This window comes from Perca fluviatilis, chromosome 5, assembly GCF_010015445.1.
Source record: "Perca fluviatilis chromosome 5, GENO_Pfluv_1.0, whole genome shotgun sequence".
NCBI lineage: Eukaryota > Metazoa > Chordata > Actinopteri > Perciformes > Percidae > Perca > Perca fluviatilis.
Genome location: NC_053116.1, coordinates 34,004,517 through 34,032,336, shown reverse-complemented (window position 1 = coordinate 34,032,336; position 27,820 = coordinate 34,004,517). Strand labels below are relative to the sequence as shown.

At 42.6% G+C, this 27,820-nt stretch overlaps 1 protein-coding gene across 1 annotated transcript in view; it reads right to left on the bottom strand.

The window, feature by feature from the left end:
• Positions 1-5,228: 5,228 nt before the first annotated feature.
• Positions 5,229-27,820, bottom strand: part of wu:fa11c10 (protein FAM110A) — a 34,503-nt gene continuing 11,911 nt past the window's right edge. Inside the window, 4 exon segments of the mRNA XM_039801233.1 lie at positions 5,229-7,658; positions 7,660-8,316; positions 8,781-9,198; positions 17,509-17,585. Coding sequence (XP_039657167.1) covers positions 6,857-7,658; positions 7,660-8,306 — 1,449 coding nt within the window. The 5' untranslated portion in view covers positions 8,307-8,316; positions 8,781-9,198; positions 17,509-17,585 and the 3' untranslated portion in view covers positions 5,229-6,856.

Sequence of the window (27,820 nt, the reverse complement as noted above, 5' to 3'; positions counted from 1 at the left end):
AGACAAGTTAACTTTTCTATATCTCATCACAATAGCGAATCCATCTATATAATGTATATATTTATATCAGGAGCATATATATATATATATATATATAACTAACTAAAAAGCGACTAAAATTAACAATAATGAACAAACAAGTGACAAAATCAAATCATTTCAAAACATTTCCTGACAGTTCAAAGGAAAAACTGTCTCCTGATTTATTTTCAAATAAATAGTCGGTACCTCCTGCCATGAGTGCAGAGCTGCTGATTTCACTTGTTAGACATTAAAGTGCTCAAATCATGCTCATTTTCAGGTTCATAATTGTATTTAGAGGTTGTAACAGAATATGTTTACATGGTTTAATTTTCAAAAAACACCATATTTTTGTTGTACTGCACATTGCTGCAGCTCCTCTTTTCACCCTGTACGTTGAGCTCTCTGTTTTAGCTACAGAGTGAGGCATCTCACTTCTGTCCCATCTTTGTTGGGCGTCGCACATGCACAGTAGCTAGGTAAGGACTACTAGCTAGAAGCTAGCGCTGCTAGCGGTTAGCCACCTCGTTCTCAATGGCAAAACACTGCTACAACACTACAGAACTACTGACATGTCCCTCGTCTGCAGGTATTCCACGCAAAGTCGGAAGTGCGCCCTCGTTTAGAAGAAATCTCCCCGCTAATCCTGCCTTGTACTGACCAAAGTTGGAGAAACAGCTAGCTGATGTGGTATTAGCTAAAGTGGTTAGCACACACCAAATGACGTTGACGGCCCTGCCGATTTTGACCAGCTCATCCCGAGACTGAAGGCAGGATACATTCAGAAACCGTATCTCACTCAAAACAGCATGGATGGGTTTTTTTCCAAGTTTGTATGCGTGTGGAAGCACCAGAGACACAAAATAACACCCCGAATCCCAGAAAAAGTTTGTTTTTTTTCATAATATGGGCACTTTAAAGCCCCAGAGATGCCCAGCTGCTCCATGACTGAGGGTATTTGCTCCTAGAAGTGGGACACAATACTTATTGATAGGCATAAAATCACTTTTACGGCGTCCATGTCCTTTTCCCCAATATCGCTCTCTTCTTCCCATCTCTACCTCCTTCCACCAACTTCCTCTCTCATCATCTTCCATTTCCGAGCCTTTAAACTGCTGTGATCTGTCGCTTCTCTCGGTCCCCTCGGTGTAAATCAGAGTTGCCCGGGACATCAGGCGGCTGCTGTCATGATGCCCAGACCCAGGCTCCAGGCGGAAATATTTATCGTTTGCAACAGTGTGCTCCACTTCACCACACTTCCCCAGTCCTCTAGCCACCCACGTCCTCAAAACCAGTAAATTGGGAGAGCTGTAAATCAAGGCCACGTTCTGTAATGATATCATGATGTGAAGGGACTGGGATTTCTGACAAGCGAGGCCACTGCGGAGTGGTCTCGGGCCTGAAGGAGGCACGAGCCACAGTCCATCTGTCTGAAAGCTCAATGATTTCATAACTCAAAATGGAAACCACCAGATATCAGACGTGCTCATCAGAAGTGGCATTTAACCCTGGAAGCCAGTTTGCAGGGAAAACAAACACAAGAGGGAAAACTTGGTGGTGATGGTGAATCGGATCCAGACTGTTCAGACACCCAGGGCGGGTTAGTGCTTTAGAGTTCAAGTACTACTCAGCCTGTGTTGTATAATGTCTTCTGGAAGTCTAAAAAAGTACCTTGGGCAACACAAATTATAACATGGTCTCACAAAATATGCTATCAAGTTGCATTATTGGATCCAGTGTTTCTGGGATCATTACCCTAACGTAAGAACGCACCACTGAAAACCACTAAGGCCCTGTTTACACGAAAACGACAAAATATTTTATCGGATGTGCCTTTCATTTAGACGGCGACGGCGTTTTTGGGGCTTAAAAATGCTAAAAAAGTGAAACCACCCTCCAGAGTAACAATTCTAAAAACGCTCCAACCGTCGTTCTTCTTCGTCTAAAGGGTACAAAACGCGACTGTGCGAGTGTGTGTGTGTGTGTGTGTGTGTGTGTGTGTGTGTGTGTGTGTGTGTGTGCCGTGTATGCGTCTGTGTGTGCATTGTTTGGAGCAATAACTCCACCTCCTCATCTGTCCAGACAAAATTGTCAGCTTTTGTTGTTTTCGCGCTACTAGGGAGAGGAGAGGGAGAGAGGAGGAGGAGAGACTTGGTGGATCGCATTTCACCAGACAGTATATAAAATGGACCAACAGAGCCCGTTGCTCTGGACGGAGACCAGTGAAGGATATTAGAAGCACTTTTCCGGTGAGCGCTGAGCGTTACTGCGCAGCCTCCAACTGAGAGAGATGACCTGTCTGAAAGTGTGAAGTCTTCTGGTAGCTGTGCCAAGAGAAATCTCAATCATTCCCAATCTTGCAGAGACGGAGAGCGTAGGTATATGTAAGGAGATAACATAGGCACAGGCTAATTATTGCTAACTAAAATGCAAGTTAACATTAGTAATTAAACCTCAACAGCTAATGTAAGTCGAGCTTCTCCTGTACTATACGGTAATTCCTCTACTATGCGACAGTAAGTTGCGTGGTTTTGACACAATCGTTAGCCTATTTTTACAAAAATGTCTGCTACGGAGCCATAACGTGAGGTACAAGGTAATGGAGCCTTTTACACATTGTCGTGTATCTTTAGAAATATACAATGGACAAATAGAGTCTTTAAACGCTTCAGATGTTAAGTTATTCACTGTCAAAGTGACGCCAAAATGAATGGCAGTCAATAGGATGTACTGGCTGAGTGCTTGTTAGCATCAAAATGGCGCCATAGGAGGTTCGAGTTCTGAAGAGAGGCCTACCCACTTGCATTTCACGCACTTTTGCGTCACCATATGCACGCAGATTTCCCCCCCATAACGCTCGTCTAAACGCGGAATAAAAAGTGAGAACGCAACGCCACTTTCGGCTTTTTTTTTCTCTTCAGATTGTTTCCGTTTAAACATAGCCTAAGCATGAAATACTGACCATCTGTATGTTTGCAGCTTGTTCTTTGGTGGAGAGGGGCAGATATACTCAACTTGGAGTCAAAGCAGTTACAATGAGGTCCATTAGTGACCCAGAGTCACCTCAAAAAACTTCTCTAACCACTCCTGCAGAATAACCTGCTTCTATCAAACCGAGTCACCTTTCAAACCTACAGGAGGTAAAAACTTCATACTCAAACATACGTTTTTAGCGTTCCTTCCCTGGTCCTCCTTCATGTTTTTTTCCTAAACGTCATGTACCTCATGTGGCTCCTTTCTAATCTAAGCTCAAAACATGCTTTTATTTCACTGCCTTCCCTGATTTCACCTGATTCTGTTTTTATTCTGTCGCATGGGTTTCACTATTTGTTGCTTTTAATACTTTTATTTTAGTTTATAGTGTATCGCTGTTTTTTTTTTATTTTGTTTTTATGTAAATAAATTTGTACCTTTGTTTTGATAAGTGCTATATATTTTCATAAAACATCCTTTTACAGTCATAATCCCATATTAATTCCAGCCCACTTTGCACTATTGTTTTACAGTCTAAAAATTTCAATTTTCTTATATATATATATATATATACACATACACTTTCTGATATATATTTACATCTGTACATAGTAGTCAATGTTCATGTTTACCTTGTTCAGCTTTTGCGCGCACAACACACACACACACACACACACACACACACACACACGGCCAATAAAGCTGATTCTGATTCTCAACTTACAGTGCAATGAATGCATACACAGTGCGGACAGCATCACACCCATTCATTTTACCCTCCAACATTGTGCTTAATTGAGCAGTTGCTCTCTTAATGAGGGTCCAGAGCTCTGAAACAGGGTGTGGGTCTCGTGCAATTCCATGTGAGTGACTAAATGAGAGACTAGAAATCCAAGAGCAGAGTGAGTTTGTATGTGTGTCAACATTTTTCCATCTAAATAATGTAGCAGTCAGACTCTCATAATAACACGATCAAAGTAAACAAAAGCCATCCAGAGGAGATCAGTGAAAGTGCTGTGTGTCAATTATTGATGCTGAAACGAGGGGCCAAACACCTGCCTCTGCTGAACTGGACCCGCACCAGATTCTTTTTCAAATTGTAAACCAAGGACTTGAAAGCAGCACTTCATAAACACCCAAATCACTGAGGAAATCAGAGCAGGGTCTGTTTGCATCCATATGCTAGGACCAGGTGGGCTCATCTTCACATTTAGTCAACTTCAAAGTAGAGCTCGGCGATAACTCAAACATCACCATATTTTTTGACCAAATACATCGATGGCGATATTGTAGGGTTGACTATTGGTGATTTCACAAAATACAAAAAATGAGTTTTGATAAATAATCACCAATAATGTGGAAACAATGACTAAAGCTTAATTTACAGTCGCTCCGCAAGCTGTCGCGCCGCGTGGTCGTGCACCTCTGAATGTTTGTTAACTACGCGCCGACTGTGTGGGCTGCGCTTTCAATTCAACATGGTCGGCTGGGAAGAGCAGGTTTGTCTGTACAAACAGATGTAGGATTCTTCACGTACAGACCACAGGGAGTCAAACAGCCTTAAGGGACAATTCCGGCGAACCTAGGGGGTAATAACACATGGGTACCGAGTCGACCGTTCTCTGGGACATGTTTTCATGCTAATCGAATGTGACCAGATTTAGCGCAAACCGCTAATTAGCTTATAAAGCTAGTCATCGAAAGGCATGCAAAAGTAAAAAGAAATCGCTATTTCTATATTACTAACAAGGCTCAAAATAGCACCACACTTCCATGGTAGCATAAAGAGGGTCCCTACATGGAAACCGAAGCACTGAGAACTTTGTAAGTGTACAGACAGTTTATTAAAAAGATAGATTAGAAAGACCGTACCGTTCACGTATACAGGCAGGCGCCATCTTGGGAAAACAGTCATGACCAGTCGAACCACGAACGCCGTGTAACTAGTAAACAGTAAAATAACTCAAGCACGGCGTTCGTCGTTACTTTCGCGACTAGCTTTATAAGCTAATTAGCGGTTTGCGATAAAACTGGTCACATTCGATTAGCATGAAAACGTGTCCCAGAGAACGGTCGACTCAGTACCCAGGTGTTATTAACCCCTAGGTTCATTTTGCGCCGGAATTGTCCTTTAAATGTGTGGTCAGAAAGCCTCATACATCGATGTCGGTAGAATATCAATATAATATCGATATATTGCCCTTAAAAGACCAAAAAAATAAGAAACAACAGCGTACTTTAAAACATGTTTTTATTTTTTTAGAATACACAATTTTGGATCTCTCACTTGAAGACTCTTTGGGCATCCGGTGCCGGATTCAACAGCACACTTTGTTCACCGTCACTGCTGTCGTGTTCTCCAGCCCTCTGATCTGAATGCAGCTGTACGCTGCTCTTCATTTACCTGCGATAGGTACACGTACGGAGAGCAAAGCCTGGCCGATGCTCATTCTGAATATCCTGAAAAGATGAAAGGAAGTAGATGCAGAGGGTGGAGAACTTGTACAGGGGAGACAAAACCTCACCTCTTGCTCTCCTCCTGCGACAAGGAAGTCAAATAAATACACACACTTGATTTAGTTCTGCCCACAGAGCAGTGGGCACATGTTCCCCTGTTTACAACGTTCACAACTGGTGCCTGTATTTGCATGTTTAAATGCATATTGTAGTTGTACTAGATATGATCAGATTGCACGGAAGAGCAAAGATTGAATTCTGTACAAAAAGTTGTCCAATATTAAAAAATACATTAAATTATTTTTTCCAAATAAATATTGGTCCGTTTTCATTAGTATGTCAAGTACATTTTCCTGAGTCACTTTCAGAACCACCATATATATATTTTTTTTTTTCTATGAGTATGCTCTTTTTTAGTCTTCCTTTTACCCATTCTTAGATTTTCTCTCCATTCTTACTGGAGGTAAAATAACTTTTTCATGCTGCACTTACTTCAACCATCATATGACTTGCTCTCTCATCCATGCCAAGACATACATAGTGAACAGATTTCGCTCACTGCACCAGTGCAGCATCATCCAAGACATGAGACCATGTTTCAGATGCAATCACACACCTAGACAATGTTACAGTCAGATATACACACAGCACCAACTGCAGCTGCTCCCATATTTACTGGAATTGACCTGAATGCACGTCTGTGCCGTGAAGTGATAATCCGTGTATGAGCAGAGTGTGTGCTTTGTTGACGTGACAAACCCTAAAATAAAAATGTGTACAAATGTTCCACTCGCATGCTGACAGAAAATTGTATAATAACAGTCTTACAGCCAAAAGATTTTTTGAAAATACAAATGTGTTTATGGAAGCTTTTTTTTTTTGTGTGAAGTTTCACAGTATCAACGTGGTTCTCTTCCACTGTGTAGCATCAGAGTCTCCAGCAGTTTGCAGCCAAGTTCCAGTGGCTTTGTGCTGCGGAGCTCTCTGGTACACACAGACACGCACACACGCACGCACACAAACAAACAGTACCTTTACATGAGCAACCACAATCGCAAAAATCCTCTGCCTTCATGCTCACATCATCATTTATACCAGTCTATTATTGCTTTCGTAAACCAATATTGTCATACAAGATCAAGTGGAGGAAAAGGGAAATGTATCGTCCATTTCGTCCTGCAGGGAAGCAGTCCAGACTTGCAGCCCAGATAACAAATTACTGATGTGTAATTTCCATAACGTGTGAGTCTTGACAGGAACTAGGAAAAAAGCAAACTACTGGATTATCCTTAAACGTGATGTAAGGCAGCAGAAGATGAACAGATGGGCTTTCCCGTCTTCTGACGTATATGTATACAATACAAAAAGTACTGCTTCCCTGTTAGACTTTTAAGTCCTCGTTAGTCTATACGTTAGAGACAGCGTTGTTGGCGTCTCGCGCCTGACGGATGCCGTACAGCCACTTGATGACTCGCGCGTTCCTCTCGATGACGGAGATGCCGTAGGGGACCCGTTCGTTGGCTCTTGCGGGCCCGCCGTCGGCGTCCTCGTCTCCCCCGTCCTCCCTTGCCTGGGCAGCCTCGTCCCCGCACTCCGAGCTGGGCGTGCTGACGCTGCGCAGCTTGGAGACTGACACAATGTCTGAGTTGGCTCTTGTGAAACGCTCCACTCCACCCATGCCCTCCACCTCCCCCGGGTCCAGCCCGCAGTAGTTGAAGAAGCGCTCCAGGTCGGCCGTGGCGCGCGAGTAGCGGTCGCTCAGGTCCGACTTGGAGCGATGCAAGGACGGGTGCTTACGGGCAGAGCCCTTGGAGCTGGCGTTCGATATCCGGGTGAAAGCGGGGGAGGCTGGCGGGATCATGCCGGCTCGGACCAACATGGGACTAGGCGGGAGGTAGACTGGAGGGGAGGGCAGGGTTTGGGAGGGGGTCATAAGCTGCGGGTGGGGTTGGGGTTTGTTCTGAGAGGGTGCAGGGGGTGGTGGAGGTGGGACCAGGGGGTGTGGGACTTGGCCCTGGGCAGTCTGTCTGGGCCTGAGCTGCGGCTGCAGTAGGGTCCTCTGAGGCTTCCGAATGTCAGCCTGAGGCCGAACGTCCACCCTGCGCACTGTCACTGAGTTCGGGGAGCTGTAGGGCGCCGGAACCCCTAACCGGGGTACTCGTGCTGGAACAGGGGGTGGGCGGCGGCTGGGTTCTGCCGGAGCGGGGGGGGGGGGAGGGGAGGGAGGAGGAGGAGGAGGAGGAGGGGGTCCGAGGGGGGGGGAAGGAAAAAAAAAAAAAAAAAAAAAAAAGGAGGGGGGGGGGGGGGGGGGGGGGGGGGGGGGGGGGGGGCCCCCCCCCCCCTCGGGCTGACAGGCTGCTGCCGATGCTCTTAGCTCCTGACGAAGGAGATGAAGAGGAGGGGGAGGTGGAGGAAGAGGACTGGGAACAGGGCACTGGTCCATCGCATACATCATTGATAAGATTATTCAGAATATCCAAGTTAAGAGCAGGTCCTCTTCTTCCTCCTGGTCCGTCTCTCCCCCCTCGGTTTTCCACGTCAGCTGGGCAGCGGGGAACTTTGCGGGCCGGGGGAGTGCTGATCTGGCACTGGAGCATCATCCCCGTAGGAACGAGGGGCTTGCGGATGATTGGTGGTTTGATGGGGGCCTGGCGGGTGAGGGCCACCTGCTGGCTCTTCACGTACTTGGCCTTGTCGGCCTCCAGGCGTTCCACGGCGCTCAGCTTACGGGCCCCGGGCTCAGCCTGACGCCGGAAGTAGTCTGGACCCTTGTGAAGTATCCTGAAGGGCATGGCGGAGGTGAAGGGAACCCCGGCCAGACGGCCGTCTGACGGCCGCAGGGTCTCCACCGGCATACTGGACGAGCTGACGGAGAGAAAGAAGAAAGAAACATTTTCTATCAGTCAAAAGTTTTTTTGTTTTTTTACTGAATTATGTACAAAGGAAAGACACGCAAATAATGTAAATATAACCTGCTGCTGATGTGTGAAGTGTGTTTATGCTGTTTGTTTAATAAAAAAATAAAAACATTTCATCACAAAAAAAAAAGAATGAAGAGAAGAACAAGAAAATGATACACTATTTGTTGTCTTAAACGGTAACAAAAAGTGATTTATAGCAACCACATGTTGTGGACATGAGGAGATAGAAGTTAGACTAGAGACAAAAAGAAAAAAGTGACAGAGGGAGAGGTGGGTGAGTCAACGAACATCCTTTTAGAGCTCCTGCATGTCCTCTCTAGGCTCAAGAAAACAGCTCTTTTGTACCCTCTTTTCTTCCCACTCTCCCCCGCTGCTTCCTCCCTCGCACCCTCGCTTTAACTTCCTTACCAGTCGCTGTGCTGCTGCTCTCACTTCTCCTTTTCTTCCTCCTTTCTTCTCAGTCGCCCCTCTTGCTCTTTTATCCTTCCTTTCCGACGAGTCTCAGTCAAAGACTACTTGTGGGACAGGGTCAGTCGGGGTCAAATTCCACATCGGGCCCGACCAGACCACATCTATTAGCTCAGCGGTGACCCAAAAGGGGGGTCTGGCTGCAGATCGGGGTCACTGGTCAGCCACAGCTGATAGGAGCTCTTTATCCAAAACTGCAGGTCTGGTAGATCAGCCAGCAATGATAGCGGCAACACACTGGCCTTTAAGATCCCCTTCAAGATCTCTGTCCAACTCGTCTGTCAAGCCCGTCCGCCTGTCCAGTTTTTGATGGGACACAAAAAGCCGTCCAGAAACTCAGCTGGAGAGCCCCACAGTCCTGAAGAGTGTAAAAAAAGAAAAAAGAGATGGTATTCAAAGTCAGATAATAGTAGCGTTCTCAGTTTCCTATCCGCCGCTCATTAACAAAAGCATCCACACGCACTGGTAGACACACACACACACACTCACACTCACACACACGGCTGACAGACGGGGACTCTCTTTAACACTGAAGTGGAGCAGACGGGACAGGCTTTAATACAGAGTCTAGCTCCTCCCAGTCGGCCAATCACACGTCAGGCTGGAAGCCTCAGTGGGGCACAGGGGTGGAGCGGGAGGCGGGAGGCGTGCTCCAATTGGTCCACCCCGAAAGGGATTCTGACCAATCGAACCCCTCCCCCCATCTGAGCACAACAAAACACTGAGCAGGGTTTTCATTCAAATGAAAATGATTTGAAAGGGAGAAAGGGGGGGAGAGAGAGAAAGAGAGAGGAGGACAACGGGCAAAACAGCTGCAATCTTTTACATTGACTTGCATCAAGCTCAGCGGGGGGTTATGAAAACATTGTGAAAAACACTGAAAGCCCACACAACTGTTCTTCTTGTTCAGGTCTTTGTCTTCCAGCGCAGAAGCAAGTGCGGAGGGTGTGAACAACAGAGACACAGCAAACAATAGACCATTGCCTTATTCCACGACTAATTGTGGTTACATTTGTATTTTTAACTATTCAGCGGGTGCTTGTAGTGCTATGGTCTTAATGTTGACAGTGTCTAAACACTGGCCTAACAATTGCAACTTTAGTTTAGAGACAAACGAACAAAGGCAGGCAGTGAAAGTTTTTTCACAGTTTTTACATGTTTGCACCCCATAACTTCTGTATTGTTTCTGGGTATTGGGAATTAAAAGCACTGCCGACACACTTCGTTCATGTATTTCCCCCTGTTTCTCAAAGCTCTAATTTCCCAGAAAAACAATCCCCCCCCCCCCCACACACACACACACACACACTCCTCCACTCATCCCTCCCCCTGCATCTTACCGTTTACAACATTACACTCCAGGGTTACATCACACCCAGTTAGTGGGCCTGTTTCTCTCTCTCTCTCTCTCCCTCCCTCCTCCTCACCTCCACCTCCAACACATATCTATTCGCACATTTTTAATTAGTCTTTTTATAGCTGTCTTCCTTCCTGTCTCCTTCAACATGTGACCCCGTTCCCCCCCCCAACATCTCCCTCCTCTCATCCCTGAACAGCAGCAGAGAGAGAGAGCAAAAGCAACCATGACAGTTTAGACTTGGACACACAGACACACACACACAGACACACAGACACACACAGGCACACACACAGGCACACACACACACACAGACACAGCTTGAAAACCCACAGATACGCACGTAACAGTCACACACTTTGCTTTCATCTTGACTATGTGACAAGCCAAAGACGAGTTTAAAATAGTCTGGCTTAAATTGCAAACACATTTGCATCACAGAAAATAATGCTTCACAAACATTAAGCGACCAAAAAGCCTTTAGGCAAACCTCAAGGGAGTACATTCAGGAGCCAGAGCAAAACATACTATTATGCTAATAATGAAGGCACAATAAAGAAAATGATCTGAGTGAGAAAAAAAAAAAAAGTGACACTTTTTGGCAAAGAAAGGAGGGATTGTTCAGTTAGTTTCAGTTACAGGAGGATAGAAACCCATTAAGACACAGAAGATGATGACATCATCATCCCAGTTTGGACTTTTGGCTTATCAAAAAGGGCCTAATGATCCTCGGAGAAACTCAGACAAAAAGGTTGCATACAACTTTTTCACATATTCAATGGTGCTCCAATGTACAATGTCTGTCAACAAACCAAGCACATGATGCAACGCTGGCGCTCCACCTGCTAGATTAGGCCTAAACGTTTGCACCGCAGCACAGTAAACACATAAAAGACCACAGTAAAAACTGGAGCCAACCCCTTATACTTTACACATACAGTATCCAGCAATAAAATATGTCAATTTGTTAATTATTTTTTAAATATATTTTTTTTAAATACACAGAAACACCAGAAAAAGGTCTTCTGCCTCCCCACTCACACACTAACATAGAAATTCATCCTAAAGAATAAGTGAGGACAAAAGTCTGGTCACACAATCAGAAACCTCAGCCAGTTCAGGTTTAGTATGCTGTGGCCTTGTCATTACCCTCAAACAGGCCTCTACCGGGGGGAAAAACACATCCTTTTAGTCCAGATTTAGAGCCTCTTCAGGTCCACAAAAAGACCAATTTCTTCAAGAATGGCCAACATCTGGCTGGTCTTTGGGTACAAAAAAAATTATACAAATACTTTGACAGGGGTCCCAATTTAATGTGTAATGGTTTAAAATGTGTACACATACTAACTTGGCCTCCTCTCTGCCTTTTCCAAAACATAATGTAGTTTAAAGGCTCCATTTCTGCCTCTGGCACACAACTTAAACTTAATTAATATAATAGACTAATCATGTAAAACACAAAAGGGGAATCATGGGATCTCTCTCCAGTTCAAACACTATAAAACACAAGGCTTTAACAACCATGCAAGAGCTATGTGCATGCAAACACACACTTTCACTTTCAGTGGAAAACTACATATAATCCACTCATTAACTCTCTTTGTTATCTTACTGGACCCAACAGTTTAGCCATGGATACTGTTGAAGATGGAGAATTGGAAGGAGAAAGATTTTGAACTACTACAAATGGCCAAATGGCTTGTGAATGTTCAAATATTACCAGCCACTCAATAGATTACCATTGTTTTTTTTGGCTAGTGAGTGAAGCAAATCTACCAGTCACACATATTTTACCAGCATTTGGCTGGTGCTAATTTATAACTGTGTGTGTGTGTGTGTGTGTGTGTGTGTGTGTGTGTGTGTGTGTGTGTGTGTGTGTGTGGTGTGTCTCAGCCTGTCAGTCTTGTTTTTCTAACTTTCCATCTTTTGCTTTCCATTCATGTTCTGTTCTGCACAACCAGCTGATGTCTCTAAAAACGATGAGCGCACCACAGGCACCAACCACAGCAACAGACCAAGGAATGAGATTTCTTTTCCACGACGGAAACTTGCTCGGTTCGATTATCCTAAAACTATGCGAACCACTGTGTTGTTATGAATCTGACCGCTTTCACATTCGGCTTTCCAACCGCCATATTAGCGGGTAATGATATGGCATGTGACGTCTCCTGTGTGTGTGAGTGAGGACAGAAAGAATAGAAAGATAAAAGTGTGGCAAAAAGGGTGGCATGGGAAGCTCCTGCTCAAAAGAAGGGATGACTAACCTTTAACCACAGCTGACTATGGTCAACTACCAACCGGCCTGCTTAAGACTAATTATAGGGAGAGCCCACGACTGGTAGCAATTGGCCTCTTTTTTTGCCTATTTCCTAGCACAAAGTTACTGAGTGACTAAATAGCAAACAGCAACATGTGAGAAAATGGATTGCGGCCAGAGAGGCGAGGCGAGAGTAAAGAGGAACACAGGCCAGAACTTATAGTTTTATACTTTTTTTTCCTTTGAAAATGTCCTAAATCATGACAAAAACAGGAAGATGCAGCACTCTTGAGGGTCCAAACATTGAGGGACAGGAACAAGGTTGCATGTCATGTGTGGGGTCCGTGAAGCCAGCTGGCTCATATTGCAGTGGCCTTGGTTCCAGCGGACATTGACCCCAGACTGTATAGAAAACAACAGAGACCCCACCTAAAGAGATGTCACCAGAAATCCCCTCCTGTCCAACCTGAAACGTAGACACTGAAGAAAACATCAATAATCTTGTGAACTAAATGAATGATGTAAGTGTAGATGAAAAGATAAGGTGATTTATTTATTTATTTTTTAATGGATGTTCCTTCCATTCATGATCTTAACGACATCGGGTGATAAGGTGATTTCTATTAATTCAATCTCAGAGGTCTGTTTGAGCTAAACGACTTTCCTCAAGCTGGAAGGGGATCAGTATGTTGCTCAGGAGCAATGTGCGGCTAAATACAAGCAAACTAATGTTTAAATCCTTCAATGTCAGAGAAAAAAAAACTCAGTATCATGAATGTTCTTTGAAAGAGTCACCTTCACCCCAAGCAGAGAGAGAGAGAGAGGAGGGGGGGTAGATGCGGCGAGTTAGTCAGCAGTGATTTCTCAGGTTTGTGGCCCACTGGAGGAATGAGAAGGAAGCAATGATGCATTTCACAACAGGAAATGTTTGACAAAGACAGAAAAAACAGACAAACACACTCAGCTGGAGTGTTTTCTTCTGACTGTGTGACCGGCAGGTTGGCCGTGTTTTATGGTGACCTTCGCCCATCTATTTCTGGGCACTTGGCCTCTTTGCCATGAAGCCGGTACACAATGCACTGGCAACCGCTGTAGAGGAATCATACACTGAGGTAAGCTGTAGCACAGACTGTCCAATCTAACCACTGCTCAACTAAAAAGAAACAAAAAAAAGGAAAACAATCAAAACTCTCGTGAGTACAACATTTGCCGACATAGCATTAAACACAAAGTACATCATCTGATGAAATCCCATCATGGCTGCCACTTGAACACTCCATGTGTAATTCACTCGGTTAAGCATCTTCCTTGTATCCTCTGGTTGAATGATAGTCTAACCTGATGGAAAATAAGCCCAAACCTGGGTATAAAAAAAGGTTATGTGCATGCAACACAAGCCCCAGCCCATCACCCCACTGGGACACCCCCGCTTCAGTTTGTAAGTCCATAAAAGCTTAAAAGAAGAGTTCAAAAGGTTATCAGTCACACCCCTTCCAGGCTGATTTAGGGAGCTCCAAAGACAGCTAATGAAGACAGAGAGGCCAGCACCAGACCTCATGGGATTCAACCCTTAACACTAGAACCGCCAGAGCCCACCGCATTAAAAGTTGTGATAAAAAAAAAAATTTGAATTGGTCTGTCATTGTTATTGCTGTTTCCCTCCTCCTGCCCTTACATTTCCTTATCTATTCTGCACTATTCCCAAATTGTCATAATGATAGAACATTTAAAAAAACCAAATAAACTGGTTTTTGGTGTGGTTTTCACCCCCCCCCCGCCCCCCTTTGTTCACCAGGAGTAGTGCTGATTACCGTTGATGCCCTCGTCCGCAGCTGAATTGACGCATATGCATGATGGCCGTACAGCGCATTGAGACAATGAATGGGACATAGAAACTCATTTGCACGTCAATACTCACTCACATGCACTTCTATGCATACTAAGGTTCTGTAGGCCCACAGTATTCATTCTTTTCATATGTCATATGTAAAATATCAGAAATTAATCTAAACTAATCACACTTTCTGTCAGACTATAAAAGCTGTGTCCTGACACGGAAGTCCTGGGCGTGCGCTATAAGCAAGTAAATAACGTAGAGCAAGCCGGTCATTATTTCTAATTAGAACCTCGACAGGCTGATGCAGGACGCTAACGGTCTTGCATCACCTCTTGGCCATCGGACTTGGTGGTTATAGTACCCCTAAAATGCCTGGCAGTGCTAATGTTAAATGCCCTGGCCTCACCGCACAGTGCTGCGCATCTATCAGCTCCAGCCACGCTGATCATTTCCTACTGAAAACAGCACTTGGCTCGGTGGAGAAGTTGGCCGACATGCATGACTGAAGTGTCTGGACTAGAGGGTTATGCAACTATTGTGCACTAAGGTCTAGTCAACTGCAAAAACAACCATTGAACCATAAGCAGACAGTTATTATAGCATCTATGTTCATCTTGTATGGCCCTCCCCCAGTCTCTTCACCCATTGGTCTCCCCTTAAACCCCCTCCTCCACCTCTGCCCATCACTGTCTGAGCCTGTGGCCTCAGGAAACACACACATCCATGCACAATTACACCCAAGGGTGGGATGGAGAGGGATCCAATGAAATCCTGTCTCATGTGTAGCTGTGCATCCATGAATGTCAGCATCCACATTTTTGTGTGCGTGCGTGCGTGCATGTGTGTGCGAAAGAGTTTTGACTGAGTAGGTAATCAGTGGAGAGCAGGTGGCTAAGTATTCCCTCAGGAAAACTAAAGGCGGCAGCTAAGACAAACATATTATAACATCTGCCACTGGCCCACATTAGATAAATAGAAAAAATATATATAAAAAATATAATACTACAACATTTTTTCATCCACTCTTCTGTATTTAAAGTTGTAAATGAAATGAATTATCACCAACTAGAAGTAGCATCTTACAAACTGTCACTGGAAAAGTAATTGAACCAAATTAAACCAACATTTTGAAGAGTGCAACACTCTTACAAAACTCAACGAATTCGGGTACATTTTGAAGTACGGCAGGCAACTTTAGTACAAAAAGTCATCTTATATTATATATTTATATAAAATGATAAGATGTTTGGTGATTTTTTCTCTCCCTGTACTGGATAACTAGCATGTAGGATTACAACCCCTCAGATTTACAATGCCCGTAAGGGATTCTGGCATTGCAGAGCATCCAGAGGGTGAAAAAAACTCAGATCCAGCAAAGAATTTCTGCTGATTATGGAAACTGTGATGATGCCCTGCAAACTGATCTGTAGATCTTGGGAGATGAGTGTGATTTGTGTCTGTGTTTGGATCAGGGGTTTGAGGCATTTTTTTCCTTGCCTCACTCAGCTGGAGCTAATCTGTCAGGTAACACACACACACACACACACACACACACACACACACACACACACACACACACACACACACACACACACACACACACACACACACACACACACACACACACACACACACACACACACACACACACACACACACACACACACACACACACACACACACACACACACACACACACACACGGAAACATATGTGCACATACAGACAAATGTACACACTCATGCAATTACATGCCAACTGCATACTAAAAGATACAGAACTGCATACCTGAACAGTCACACACACACACACACACACACACACATCTATGCTGCAACGATAGAGGCTGAAGGCAAACAAAAAATGCAGGGAGAGAGAGAAAGCCCCCCCCCCCCTCCCTATAACGTGGTGATGAAAACATTCCAGAGACACGCAAGCGTGGATGCAATCACATACTGCTGTCCTTAGTCAGCTACAGAGCCACATCGCACACACACTGGTGGGAGGGAGAGTGGTCACTGTGGAGTCGCCTCAATGGCTAGGCCACACTGTTGGCTTAGATACAGGGAGGGTCGCACACACACACACACACACACACACACACACACACACACACACACACACACACACACACACACACACACACACACACACACACACACACACTGTACTCACATGTACAAACACACTCACACTGTACTCCTCCGACTGTTATCCCTTTATAATCCCCAATTACCTATCCACTGACGGAAAGAGAGGTGCTGAAAGTCTAAAGAGCGGTCACGAAAAGCATGTTTTTATTTGTTTTAGCCAACAGCCTAATGTGTTAGACATTTCTTTCTCTCCCATACACATGCAGGCTTCAAAACTGAAGTAACTCCATGCATCTTAAGAGAGAAAAGAGAGACAAATGAGCTCCTACAACTTTGTCACATCTTTGTCCCTTATCAACACAGTCTGTGAGATGAACCGAAGTATCTCTGCCATGTCAGCGGTGAGAAACGCTTTCCTTCTCTGCTTGAGATAAAACGTCAACATGAAACTTGCTAGAGATACAATACATCCACTCTGCCAGCCTGCCGGGCAGCTTCTCGCCCTGTTACAGCTGTGAGGGCTGTGGGAATGAAAATAGTCCTGGAGCAGAGCTGCCAAATGTTATAATCAAGACCAGTATTTTTAGATCTGGCATTCCATCCCAAGGACAAGGAAGCACAGGCAGAAGCACAGAAAGAGACAAGAGCTGCCTCTAAAATAACAGAGCATTTCAATTGCTCTGTATGGTCTACCATCAGTATTAAGACTTACGCTGAGCTTCTTGCCATGTTTAACATATTAATAGCAACCATGGATTGAAGGCATTTACATAAACAGGCCATACAAGAAAGCAATAGCTTAACTCACTAAAGAGTTAAGTCAAAACATTGCTCTCAAGCGTAAAGTTTGCTGTCGATATCTGCCAGATCAACAAGCCCTCCCCCCTTTTTAAGTACACAGACACAGCCCCAAGTCTACACACCGGAGGCACTCTGATCTGCTCAAACAGGACAGAAGGTAAAGTTTACTTACGTGATGTATACGAGTTCACAGGAAAACCAGAAGTCGCGAGTTAACACCGTAAGAAGCAGGTAGGAGCTCGGAGTCTGCGCGGCACAAGAGCCAATGTGCCGGTAAGCGTAGTGTGCTCCTCTGTGTGTGTGCGAACCAAATGAACACTAACCTGTGCGTCTGTCTGCTCCTTAGGCTCATATGCTCCCCTCCTTCTCCTCCTACTGCCTTGGAAGACTCCGCCCCCCTCTGTTGAGAAACAGGAAGACAGTTAGGAGAGCAGGAAGCAAGAGCTTTTCCTAGCAGTCACCTGATCTCTGACACTTTCTCATTACCCAGTCTTTTTGAAGAGCCAAATCCACTGTATAGAAGTGGCACCCGTAATGCAGGAAATGGGAGCAACGATTCATTTAACCATGCGGATGTAGTGGTACAGGAAAAAGGAAAAGTGTCACCAGCAATCATCATGAAGAAATCAATCAATATAGACACAAATCAGAGATCAATTCCGTTGTGTGGACAGTACTGTGAAAGCAGTTTCTTGTTAGGTTCTATCAGATTCTGCAATGCACACTTTTCTGTGATTTTACAGCTATGATTGCTATTGCTTCTCATGAAAATTACGGCCTTTTCCTGCTTATTCCAAACAAACTGCTGCCATTTCTGCAGCTGAAAATATAAAATTCCTGTTCACAAGAGGACTTGTCCTGGGAAAGAACGAGCAGCAGGTGTTGCGGGATAGACTAGTCTAAATTCAGTCTAAAGTTTGAAGCTACTTTCTATTAGACATCTAATCGGAAAGCCTCTGTATTTGTGCGGGTGTGTGGTCCGTCTTTGAAATATCTCGTGAACCGTTTACACTTGGTTTCCTGGGTACCCAATGAACTTGGGGTTTGGAATTTGGAGCAGTTTGGACAGCGTTGGATATTAAACCGTGAATAAAACTAAAAGGCCGCGGAAAAAAGGTTGAGGGAAAAAAAGCGCGGCCATAACGCTGGCTCTTCCGTGTCTAACCTTCACAATAAAAGGTCCATTTTAAATTCACTCGCATCATTTCGCTTAGAGGAAACTCAATCAAAAGCTGTTTTTGCTGACACTAGATCGTATAGGCACTATATCGTTTTAAGTTGCTGAGAGCTGGAAATTCACCACTTCTTCCTTCTCGCTCAGACTCACCCTCTATGCTCACCCTGGGTCCGGTCGTTCAAGTGTACTGCTAACTTCTAACACTAATAACATTACCGTCGGCAAAATACCCCCCGCGATTCAAATCCATACTTAAACGTTAACCGTCAAGCCACTAAGCCTGTTTGGAAATTAACACCTCTGCTGAAGTGTTAAATTTGTTAACGATGGGCTGCTGACAGCACCGCCGTCATAAAGGCTCTGACACACCAACTCGACGGCCAACCGTCGGCAGAAAAGGCAGTCGGACTGATCGGTCGGCTCCCGTCTCTCAAAAAAGTGCCTCAGGAACACACCGAAGCGACCCCCACTTGAGCGTAAGTTCTGAGCGTGCGCGAGACGTGGTACGTCTCCATAACAGCAGGCAGACGCTAATCTATATTGTCGCCCAAAAAAATAATAAAAACACAGCGCACGCTGTCGTGAGTCATTTTTTTCATCAGAGAGTGTTGATAATAGTCAAGAAGGATCGTTGTTGTCATTACTCGCTGAACAGAAGATAATACGATGGCTAGTAATAAAAAGATACTGGCGTTGTCAGCTCTCGGGCTTCTTCTTGTGGAAGAAGCACTGATTCGCTAGTCAAGGGCTAGCACTCCACCAATCAGATTGGTCACTGAGTCCGACTGCCCACTGGCCAATTCAACAAGTAAAATCGGCCAAAATGAACGCCGATGGCTCCTCCGACTGACGACGGCACGGAACACAGCGAACAGACTTGAGTCACCGACCTCGCCAGACTGTCCGACGGCCGATTATCGGGTTGGTGTGTCAGAGCCTTTAAACGTAACGTGACTGTAACACCTCTCAGTTCACTTTCGATTTCCAAGAGGCGTTATCAACGCCGCTACACACAATTAGACAGACCTACAACCAATCAGAGCAACCAAGCGACGCAGCTCTAAGCAACCCATGCAAGTGCTTGATCAGTTTTGAAGCAGGAAAGAAAATGGCTGCCTGGTCACAAACTTCAAACTTCAACCTCAAATTACAGCAACACCTAAAATGTGTTAAAGTAAAAAAAATAAATGAATAAATAAATTTAAAAAAAGGCAATACAGTAACATCATTTTGATTCATATTTGATCAAAAAACGTCTAGTTTTTAGTAGACAGTTTGATCTGGTCACTCTTCGTATTAGACCCGCCCCATGTGAGTTAAACGGTTGTGATTGGCCTGTCCAGCTGGAAATCTGTCTGAATGGGAGGGGCGGGGAGCCAGACCCTCTACTACGTCCCTAACTTCCTAGTTATTCGAGATAACTTTAGTCTTTCCTTTCCAATAGATTCTTCTGAGATAATGAACAATGTATTCTAGTAAGTGAGAAAGTCAATGTAGGGAAGTGGGATAACAGATGGTGAACGAAAGAAAAAAATAAGATTATGGAGGAGGTGTGGTCAAGGATATCCTGTCATTAGGGCCTGCAAAACAGTGGTTCAGCAGAAGCTATAACTACTGGAATATCTCCTGTGAGTTTATATAAAGATTTGTGTCCAAAAAATTAATCAGTAAATGCACTTGTATCCATTCCCAGGAAAAGTTTATTTCACTTCTTGCACACAGTGGCTGAGCTGCCCTCACTCCTCACAGTCCAAACACACACACACACACACACACACACACACACACACACACACACACACACACACACACACACACACACACACACACACACACACACACACACACACACACACACACACACACACACACACACACACACACAAACACAAACACACACACACAGCGGTGCTTATTTAAAGGAGTCAGCAGAGCAGGGTACACCAGACCAACCTCCCTGTGGCTCACACACACACACCACAATGCACAAACCGACACATATTCAGGCACTCACACCCACAGTCTAATGTCAAACACACACGCACACACAAACACACACGCAGTGGTCAGTCATTCTCCGGAGGCAGCAGCAGGGAGTGGACTTGCGCTCAGGCTCCTCACTGTAGAGGAAAATCAACCGGCAGCTCTGAAGTCAAAAACACAACAGCGGGAGTTGATGGGATAGGACAATAAACATTTCAGCTGGGTCAACAAATTTCGACACCTTCTCCACCTCTGTTAATACCATCAATCACACTCTCCTCCCTTCCTTCCTCCCCTCCCCTCCCGCGCATCCCTCATTCCAAGGATTGGGCCTGGCTGATAATTACATATTTATCATCTCTGTTCCTCTTCTCATATATGGGTGTTTCTACAACTACAGGCACTTTTGGCATTGTGAACATGAGGGGGAAAAAAAAAAGTGTTCAAATCTAAATTGCCACAGTCTAACAGGTTAATATAACTAGTCTAGTTTGATGATCCATAAGAGAACGCACTTACATTATAAGACAAATTGGTGTATTTTTACATATTTTCCGACCCGAACTGAACAAATGTCATTTCCATCACATGTAAATATTTGATTATTATTTAAAAATAGTATGATATACATCATTTCTTAACAGTGTAAGACCACTTTCACACATAGTTTTACCAGTTTATACATATTTTGCTATTACCATAGATTTGTGGATTAAGTAAATTAATTGTCATGAGGACCAAACACAAAGCTTACATCCACCGCAACCTGAAATATAATATTGGATTGGTTAGATACATTTCAGAAAAATAACTACTTGTGTTTATTACATTAAGTGGAACATTATCCAATAAACTATGCAGAAGTTTTTAAATGAGTGATTAGAATTTTGTTAATATTTTAAAAAAAGTTATGAGGTGGTGGAAATGACTGGGTGTTGTGGAAATGACAATTAATGGACGTCCATGTAGAAAAACAGAAGACATTTATTTGAAACCTTCTGAAGCAGACAATTCCATTTAACAAATCATTAGTCTCAGTAGTCATTAGTCTGTTTGGTTCCATAACCAGATGAAAAGTTACAGTCTTACTGTAAACAACTTTAACTACAAATAGTCACATAAAAAATGTAAGTTACGCATTAATTGTGATTGTAAAATTGTAACATTCTAATTGGTTATATTTGGTATACATATGTGGCCACACAATCTATAAATTGCACCTGGTAAGTATAAATGTAATTTCCACCACACCTTTGTCATTTCCACCCAAGAAGGTAATGTGTTGGAAATGACGGTGGTGGAAATGACAATCCTACAGTATTTTGTAAAAAAATCCAAGCTAGTATTACAGATTAGCTATGAATTAGTAGCTAGCATTGCATGCATGCAAAATACATCTATTTATGTTAAAAAATCTATTTATTTACAAACTCAATTGATGTTACGCCATGTTTGGAAATGACATACAATAAAAATATTTTCATTTCAAGCAATATTGAACTTGAGTTTTCATCTCCAAGTTGGTGAAGAAATTCAAAATCTCCTCCATGTCAGACATGTGCTGTGATGTAGGCTAATTGTTCATCTCCATAGAAACTACCCAAACAATCTTTCATAAAATCGTTTTAAAAAGGGACATTACAGCGTTGTGGTGGAAATGACGGCAATACTGTGGGACAACTACATTTTGTATATAAAATCACATTAATAGTTGTCTGACCTTAAATACCACAATTATGTTTTGATTATTTTACTGATACTTTATTCAATCATATAAAAAAAAAAATAAATAGATAAATCATTTTTTGACACTTCTTTTTCATTATTGAAGATCAGAAGTCTGGGTGTGGGACAAGCACAAAACAGCAATATTTGCATCTATAACGATGTTTAAAAAGGTGAAAAAATTATTGTAGACTACCGGTAAATAGTTCCTAAAGTTCTTATATTGTAAAGTTAACTATAAAAGTGTGAATTTTTCAAAATTAAATGTTTTTTATAAAATATGATCAAAGGACATGAAAGTGCCCGTAGTCTAAGAATCGCCCATATATCTTTCAGCAAAATATCTACTTTTTTCTTCTTAAATAGATCCATTTTCTCCTAACTTGTCTGCTTCACCTCCATTCACCTCCCATGTCTTTGAACTTCCCGTTTTCTACCTTTTGTCTCATTCCTCTCTTTAACTTTCTTGCTCCTCTTATGGCAGTCCCTTTCTCTATCTATCTATTGAAAGCTACATGATCTCTGTGCCAGGGGGAAATATTTTCAACATACTTAGCTGTGAGCATCCCAGCCAGCCCTCTGGCAGTGGTAAAGCACCTCCCCGCAACAGAACACGCACCTTCGCTCGCAGACACAGAGGAGGCAGGTGGATTACGAGCATTAGTGTGCGTGTGTGGTGCCTTCTCATTTGGCCAAATACTCTGTGATCCATGATGCACAGATGCACACACATGCTCACTTACCAACACAATGATAAGTCTATTATACCCCCCCCCCCACACACACACACACACACTGGATGTTTACTAAAAACACACTGTTAGCTCTACTCACAATTCTCTTTTTTCATTCATCAGCTGGAAATGTCTTTTTATAGTGACCACTGGAGAGGACGAGGGGTGTAAAGTTACTGCAGCTCTAGCTCTTTTCTCTCATACCAAAATCATACACATCACACGCACGCACACACACATTCCACGAATGCAGGGACACACCATGCTAACATCTCACATTACTGCTCACATTACACACTGGCATGCCCAAGCAGGCTGTCACCCTGCATTCTCAGTTGGTGAAGATACCAAACTGCAATCAAATCTCCTCAGAAAAATCTAAACTGAGCTGAGTGAGAACAATCTTGAGACGTCTGTAGAAAATGAACAAAAATGCTTCTTTGTAATAACGCAGGCGACGAGCACAAGCATTTGGCTGTGGTCCAAACGCTTATCTGCTCAAATTTGCAAGTCATGTTGAATTTGGCCATGTAAATGGGATTATTTCACGAATGATAACAGATGGCGGTTGACATTCAAATTTCAAGAGGGACTTCTTAGCAGACCAGGTTAACACTGACATTCATTGACTTTCACATACTCAAAATGTTCTGCAAACAGACAAAGCCAATATTTTAGGAATTCTAAGTTGTGATTTTTTTCAAAGCCCTCGAACCCTACTTTAGATCACACATAGCCGATAAACAAGCCATACTGCCCCTCGGCAGAGAAAACTCTGTATTCAATAAAAATAAGGTGTGTTAAAATTAGGGCTGCAGCTATCGATTATTTTAGTAATCGAGTTTTCTACCGATTATTCCATCGATTAATCGGATAAGAAATACTTAATAAGAAATACTTAGTAAACAGCAATAGTAAATATTTATTATTGCTAAAATCTCTCCCCCACCACTCTCCTCTCCTCTCTCTCCACTCTCTCTATACTCTCTCTCTCCTCTCTCCTTTCACTCATATACCACTCTCTCTCTCTCTACCATATATACTATACACACTTACTATACCACATCTATTCACATCTACCTGTATGTAAAATGCGCATGTAATAATACGTATATGTAATACGCACGCATGTATGCGTACGTAATAATATGCCGCGTATGTACGTACGTGGCAATAATGCGTATGCATGCGTATGTACGCAATATGTGCGTGCGTAATGTAATAATGCGTACGTAATGTGCAATACGTATGTGTAATGCGTACGTGGCTATTACGTGCGTAATGTGTAATGCAATACGGTAATAATACGTTTTATGTCATGCGTATGTCACGTATTTTAATGCGTGCGTAATATTATGCGTATTTTTTTGCCGTAATGTCGTAATAATGTGTGCGTACCGCTATGCGTAATATTATACGTGCGTAATGTCGTATGTGTGCGTACGTAATAATACGTACGTATAATGCGTACGTAATGCGTACGTATGTACGTACGTACGTACGATACGTACGTATAATGCGTGTGTGTAATGCGTACGTATAATGCTGTCAATACGTACGTACGTTTTGTCTGTTTCTTTTTGCTTTCCGTATGTATGCGTTTTGCTCGTTTGCTGTTTGCGTTGTCCTCCCTCTACATACTTATACATATATATTACTACCATATACTCTCTATATATATACTTAATAATACGTAATAATAATAATGCGGCAATAATACGTAATAATAATAATACGTATGTATATGCAATATGTATACGTATGCGTAATAATATTTAAGTAATATGCGTATGCGTATACTCTCTCTCATCGGAATACTTATATATCTCTCTCTCCTCTCTCATCATATATATGTCTACGTACGCATGTAATAATAATAATACAGCGCACGTATAATAATAATAATACTGCGTACGCTTAATAATATGCATGCACGTATGTAATAATACGTACGCATGTAATAATAACAGTACGCACGTAGTAATGTACATGCACGTATAATACGGCTGCGATGATGATGATAATGCCGATGCCATGCGCAGTGATGATGCTGCCGATGCTGTGCCGCGCATGTCGATGATGATGCGGTAACCGCCAAATGCCGCGATGATGATAATGCGTGTCAATGCGTGTCAATCTTTTTTTTTTTTTTTTTGCGTCATCGCTAATCTTTGATGCTGCGTCAATGCTGTCTGCATTAATAATCAATGCGTGCCGTGTCTCCTCTCACTGCTCTCCTCTTTTTATACCTATTATACGATACCATATAACATGTCTCCATATACTGATGACATACCATATATATATACCTACTCCTCCTCCTCCTCCTCTCTCCTCTCATGTCTGTCTCTCTGCATGTCCTTGTCTCTATGCCTCTCTGCAGCACATAATATAATATATATATATATACACATGTAATATATATATGTAATATCTTTTTGTGTTTCTGTCTCTGCCATGTCTGCTGTCTGTCTGTCTTCTGTGTGTCTGCTGTTTCGTCTGTCTCCTCTGTGTGTGCTGTGGCATGTTCTGTGTCTCTGCTGTCTCTGTGTGTCTCGTGTAATCTGTACTGCTGTCTGTCTGTGTCTTGCCTGTGCCTGTCTGTGTCTGTTGTCTGTGTCATGTGTCACGTAATGTGTGTGTGCTTTTATTAATAATAATAATAATAATACACATATATATATATATATGTATATATGTATGCTCTTTTCATATCTACATATATATGTAATATGTATGCTGCAATAATTATTATTATTTTATAATACTTTTTTGTGTGTAATAATATGCACATATATATTTATATGTAATTATATCTTTTAATAATATGCATATGTATATGTAATATGTGCATATATAATAATACGTTATTTTTATTCTTCTTTATATGTTATATGTATATATGTTCTCTCTGTGTCTGTGTCTGTCTGTGTGGTCTCTCTCCTTGTCTGTCTGTGTCTGTGTGTGTCTGTGCTGTCTGTGTCTTGTCTGTCTGCCTGTGTGTGTAATAGTATGTATGTATGCTGCAGCATAAATGTATGTGTAATAAAATGATGATGAAAATATATATGTAATAATATGTTCTACCTGAAAAATGTAATAATACTAATAATAATAATAATATTATGTCTATCTAAAATACATATATAATAATATGTGTAATAATAAATGAAATGTAATATGCATATGTATATGAAAGTATGTAATAATAATAATGCATAAAAAAAATAAATAAAAATTAAATTAAATAAAAATAAATAAATAAAATAAAAATAAAGTATGTAATATAAAAAATGTAATAATAATAATATATTTATGTAATAATATATGTAATATATGTAATAAAATGTATATGTGTAATATGTAATAATAATATATGCAAACTTAAAAAAAAATAAAATAAGTATAATATAAGCAATAAATAAATATACGTATGAATTAAATAATAAATAAAAATATGTATATAAAAATAATAAAAAATAATAATAATAATAATATTGTTTTTATGTAATATTAATAATAATAATAATTATAAAGTTCTATAAATATAAAATGCCATATATTGTCTCTCTTCTCTGTGTGTCTCTCTCTCTCTCTGCCTGTCTCAACTGTGTGCCTGTGTCTGTCTATAACCTTGTTACACACAAAGACTGGTTTTTGTTTTTTGGAAAGACAGCGTTTTTTATTGCTGGGAGTTCAAGGTTACTTTTTGGTTGGGGCACAAATGTAAATCTTTTTAAGCCCTTCTTGCCTCCGGGCTCTTTGCGCTGGATATGCAAAAGAGCTGTTCACTGACCAGAGGGTAAATATGACGGTACAAAGCTTACAGCAGGACTATTCAACTACACTGTTCTGGGGGACACATTTTCAGAAGCCTAATACACAGTGAGGAGAAAGAATAAAGAATGCAGACATCACCGGCATGATGACGTCATTCACGTGCATATTAAGTAGCCATGCTGGGGGGAGGAGCCGGTTTGTCTCTGGCAGCAGCTAAGTTTCCAGAGATTAGTAGCAAACTAATAAACAGTTAGATCACAAACCGACAGCTTTCGTTTTACCTTGTTTGGTAAAACATGGCTATTAGCAGAGTAGCATGCTGTAGGCTAGTTGTGTAAAACAGCGCGGTGGACGAGAGCAGCAGACGTTGATTACCTTGTGTCGGGTTTGCTCCGTGGAACGGATGAGTACACTGGATGTTTTCTACAGAGATGATGTAGAGGTATGTTTGCAGCTTAAAATGATCCCAACCTTTCTGTCGTTTTCTCTCGCCTGTCTCTTCTCTTAGACCCTCGCTATTTTCGTCTTCCTTCATTTGTAATCTGTTTTAGGAATCGTTTCAGCCCTAGTTAAAATTTCAAAGAGCACAGACTCGTGTCCCTCCATGCCCTCTGAATTAACTTGATACCCTCTATAATCCTTCGATGGACATCTTACCTGATACCCTCTATAATCCTTCGATGGACATCTTACCCTGAAATACCTCAGCAGATGCTTCTGGCACAGTAAAAGGACACTATGTCTTCACGAACAAAGAGCAAAATGATCTCAGCATGTGATGATGATGATTAGGGATGCACCGAATCCAGGATTTGGATTCTGCTCAATATTGGGCTTTTTGATGGGGTTCGGTTTCTACCTTAGAATTTTTTCCCACCGAACCGAACCCTACGCTTGCACTGCGTGCGCTACGCTGGTCGACGTAATGTAGGTGGACCGTGCAGGTGCAGTAGGCTGTGAGAAAGTGAAAATGGAACTCGCGAGCAGAAAAAGCGCCGCCCGGCAGCACCCCCAGCCAAAAGAAGGCAACCCAGGCCGAGCCACACACCCAACCCGCAACGCCGACCTGTCCCGCGGCGCACACAACATCGCGGCTGCCAAAACACCTGCGCATGAAAAATCCGAAAGAATACGAGCCGTGCATGAAGGAATCCACAGACAGCAGCCAAAACGCAGCAACCCCAGGTACGGCAAAGGAAGGACAGTCACAGCTAAAAACTGGTGTTAACCAGACAG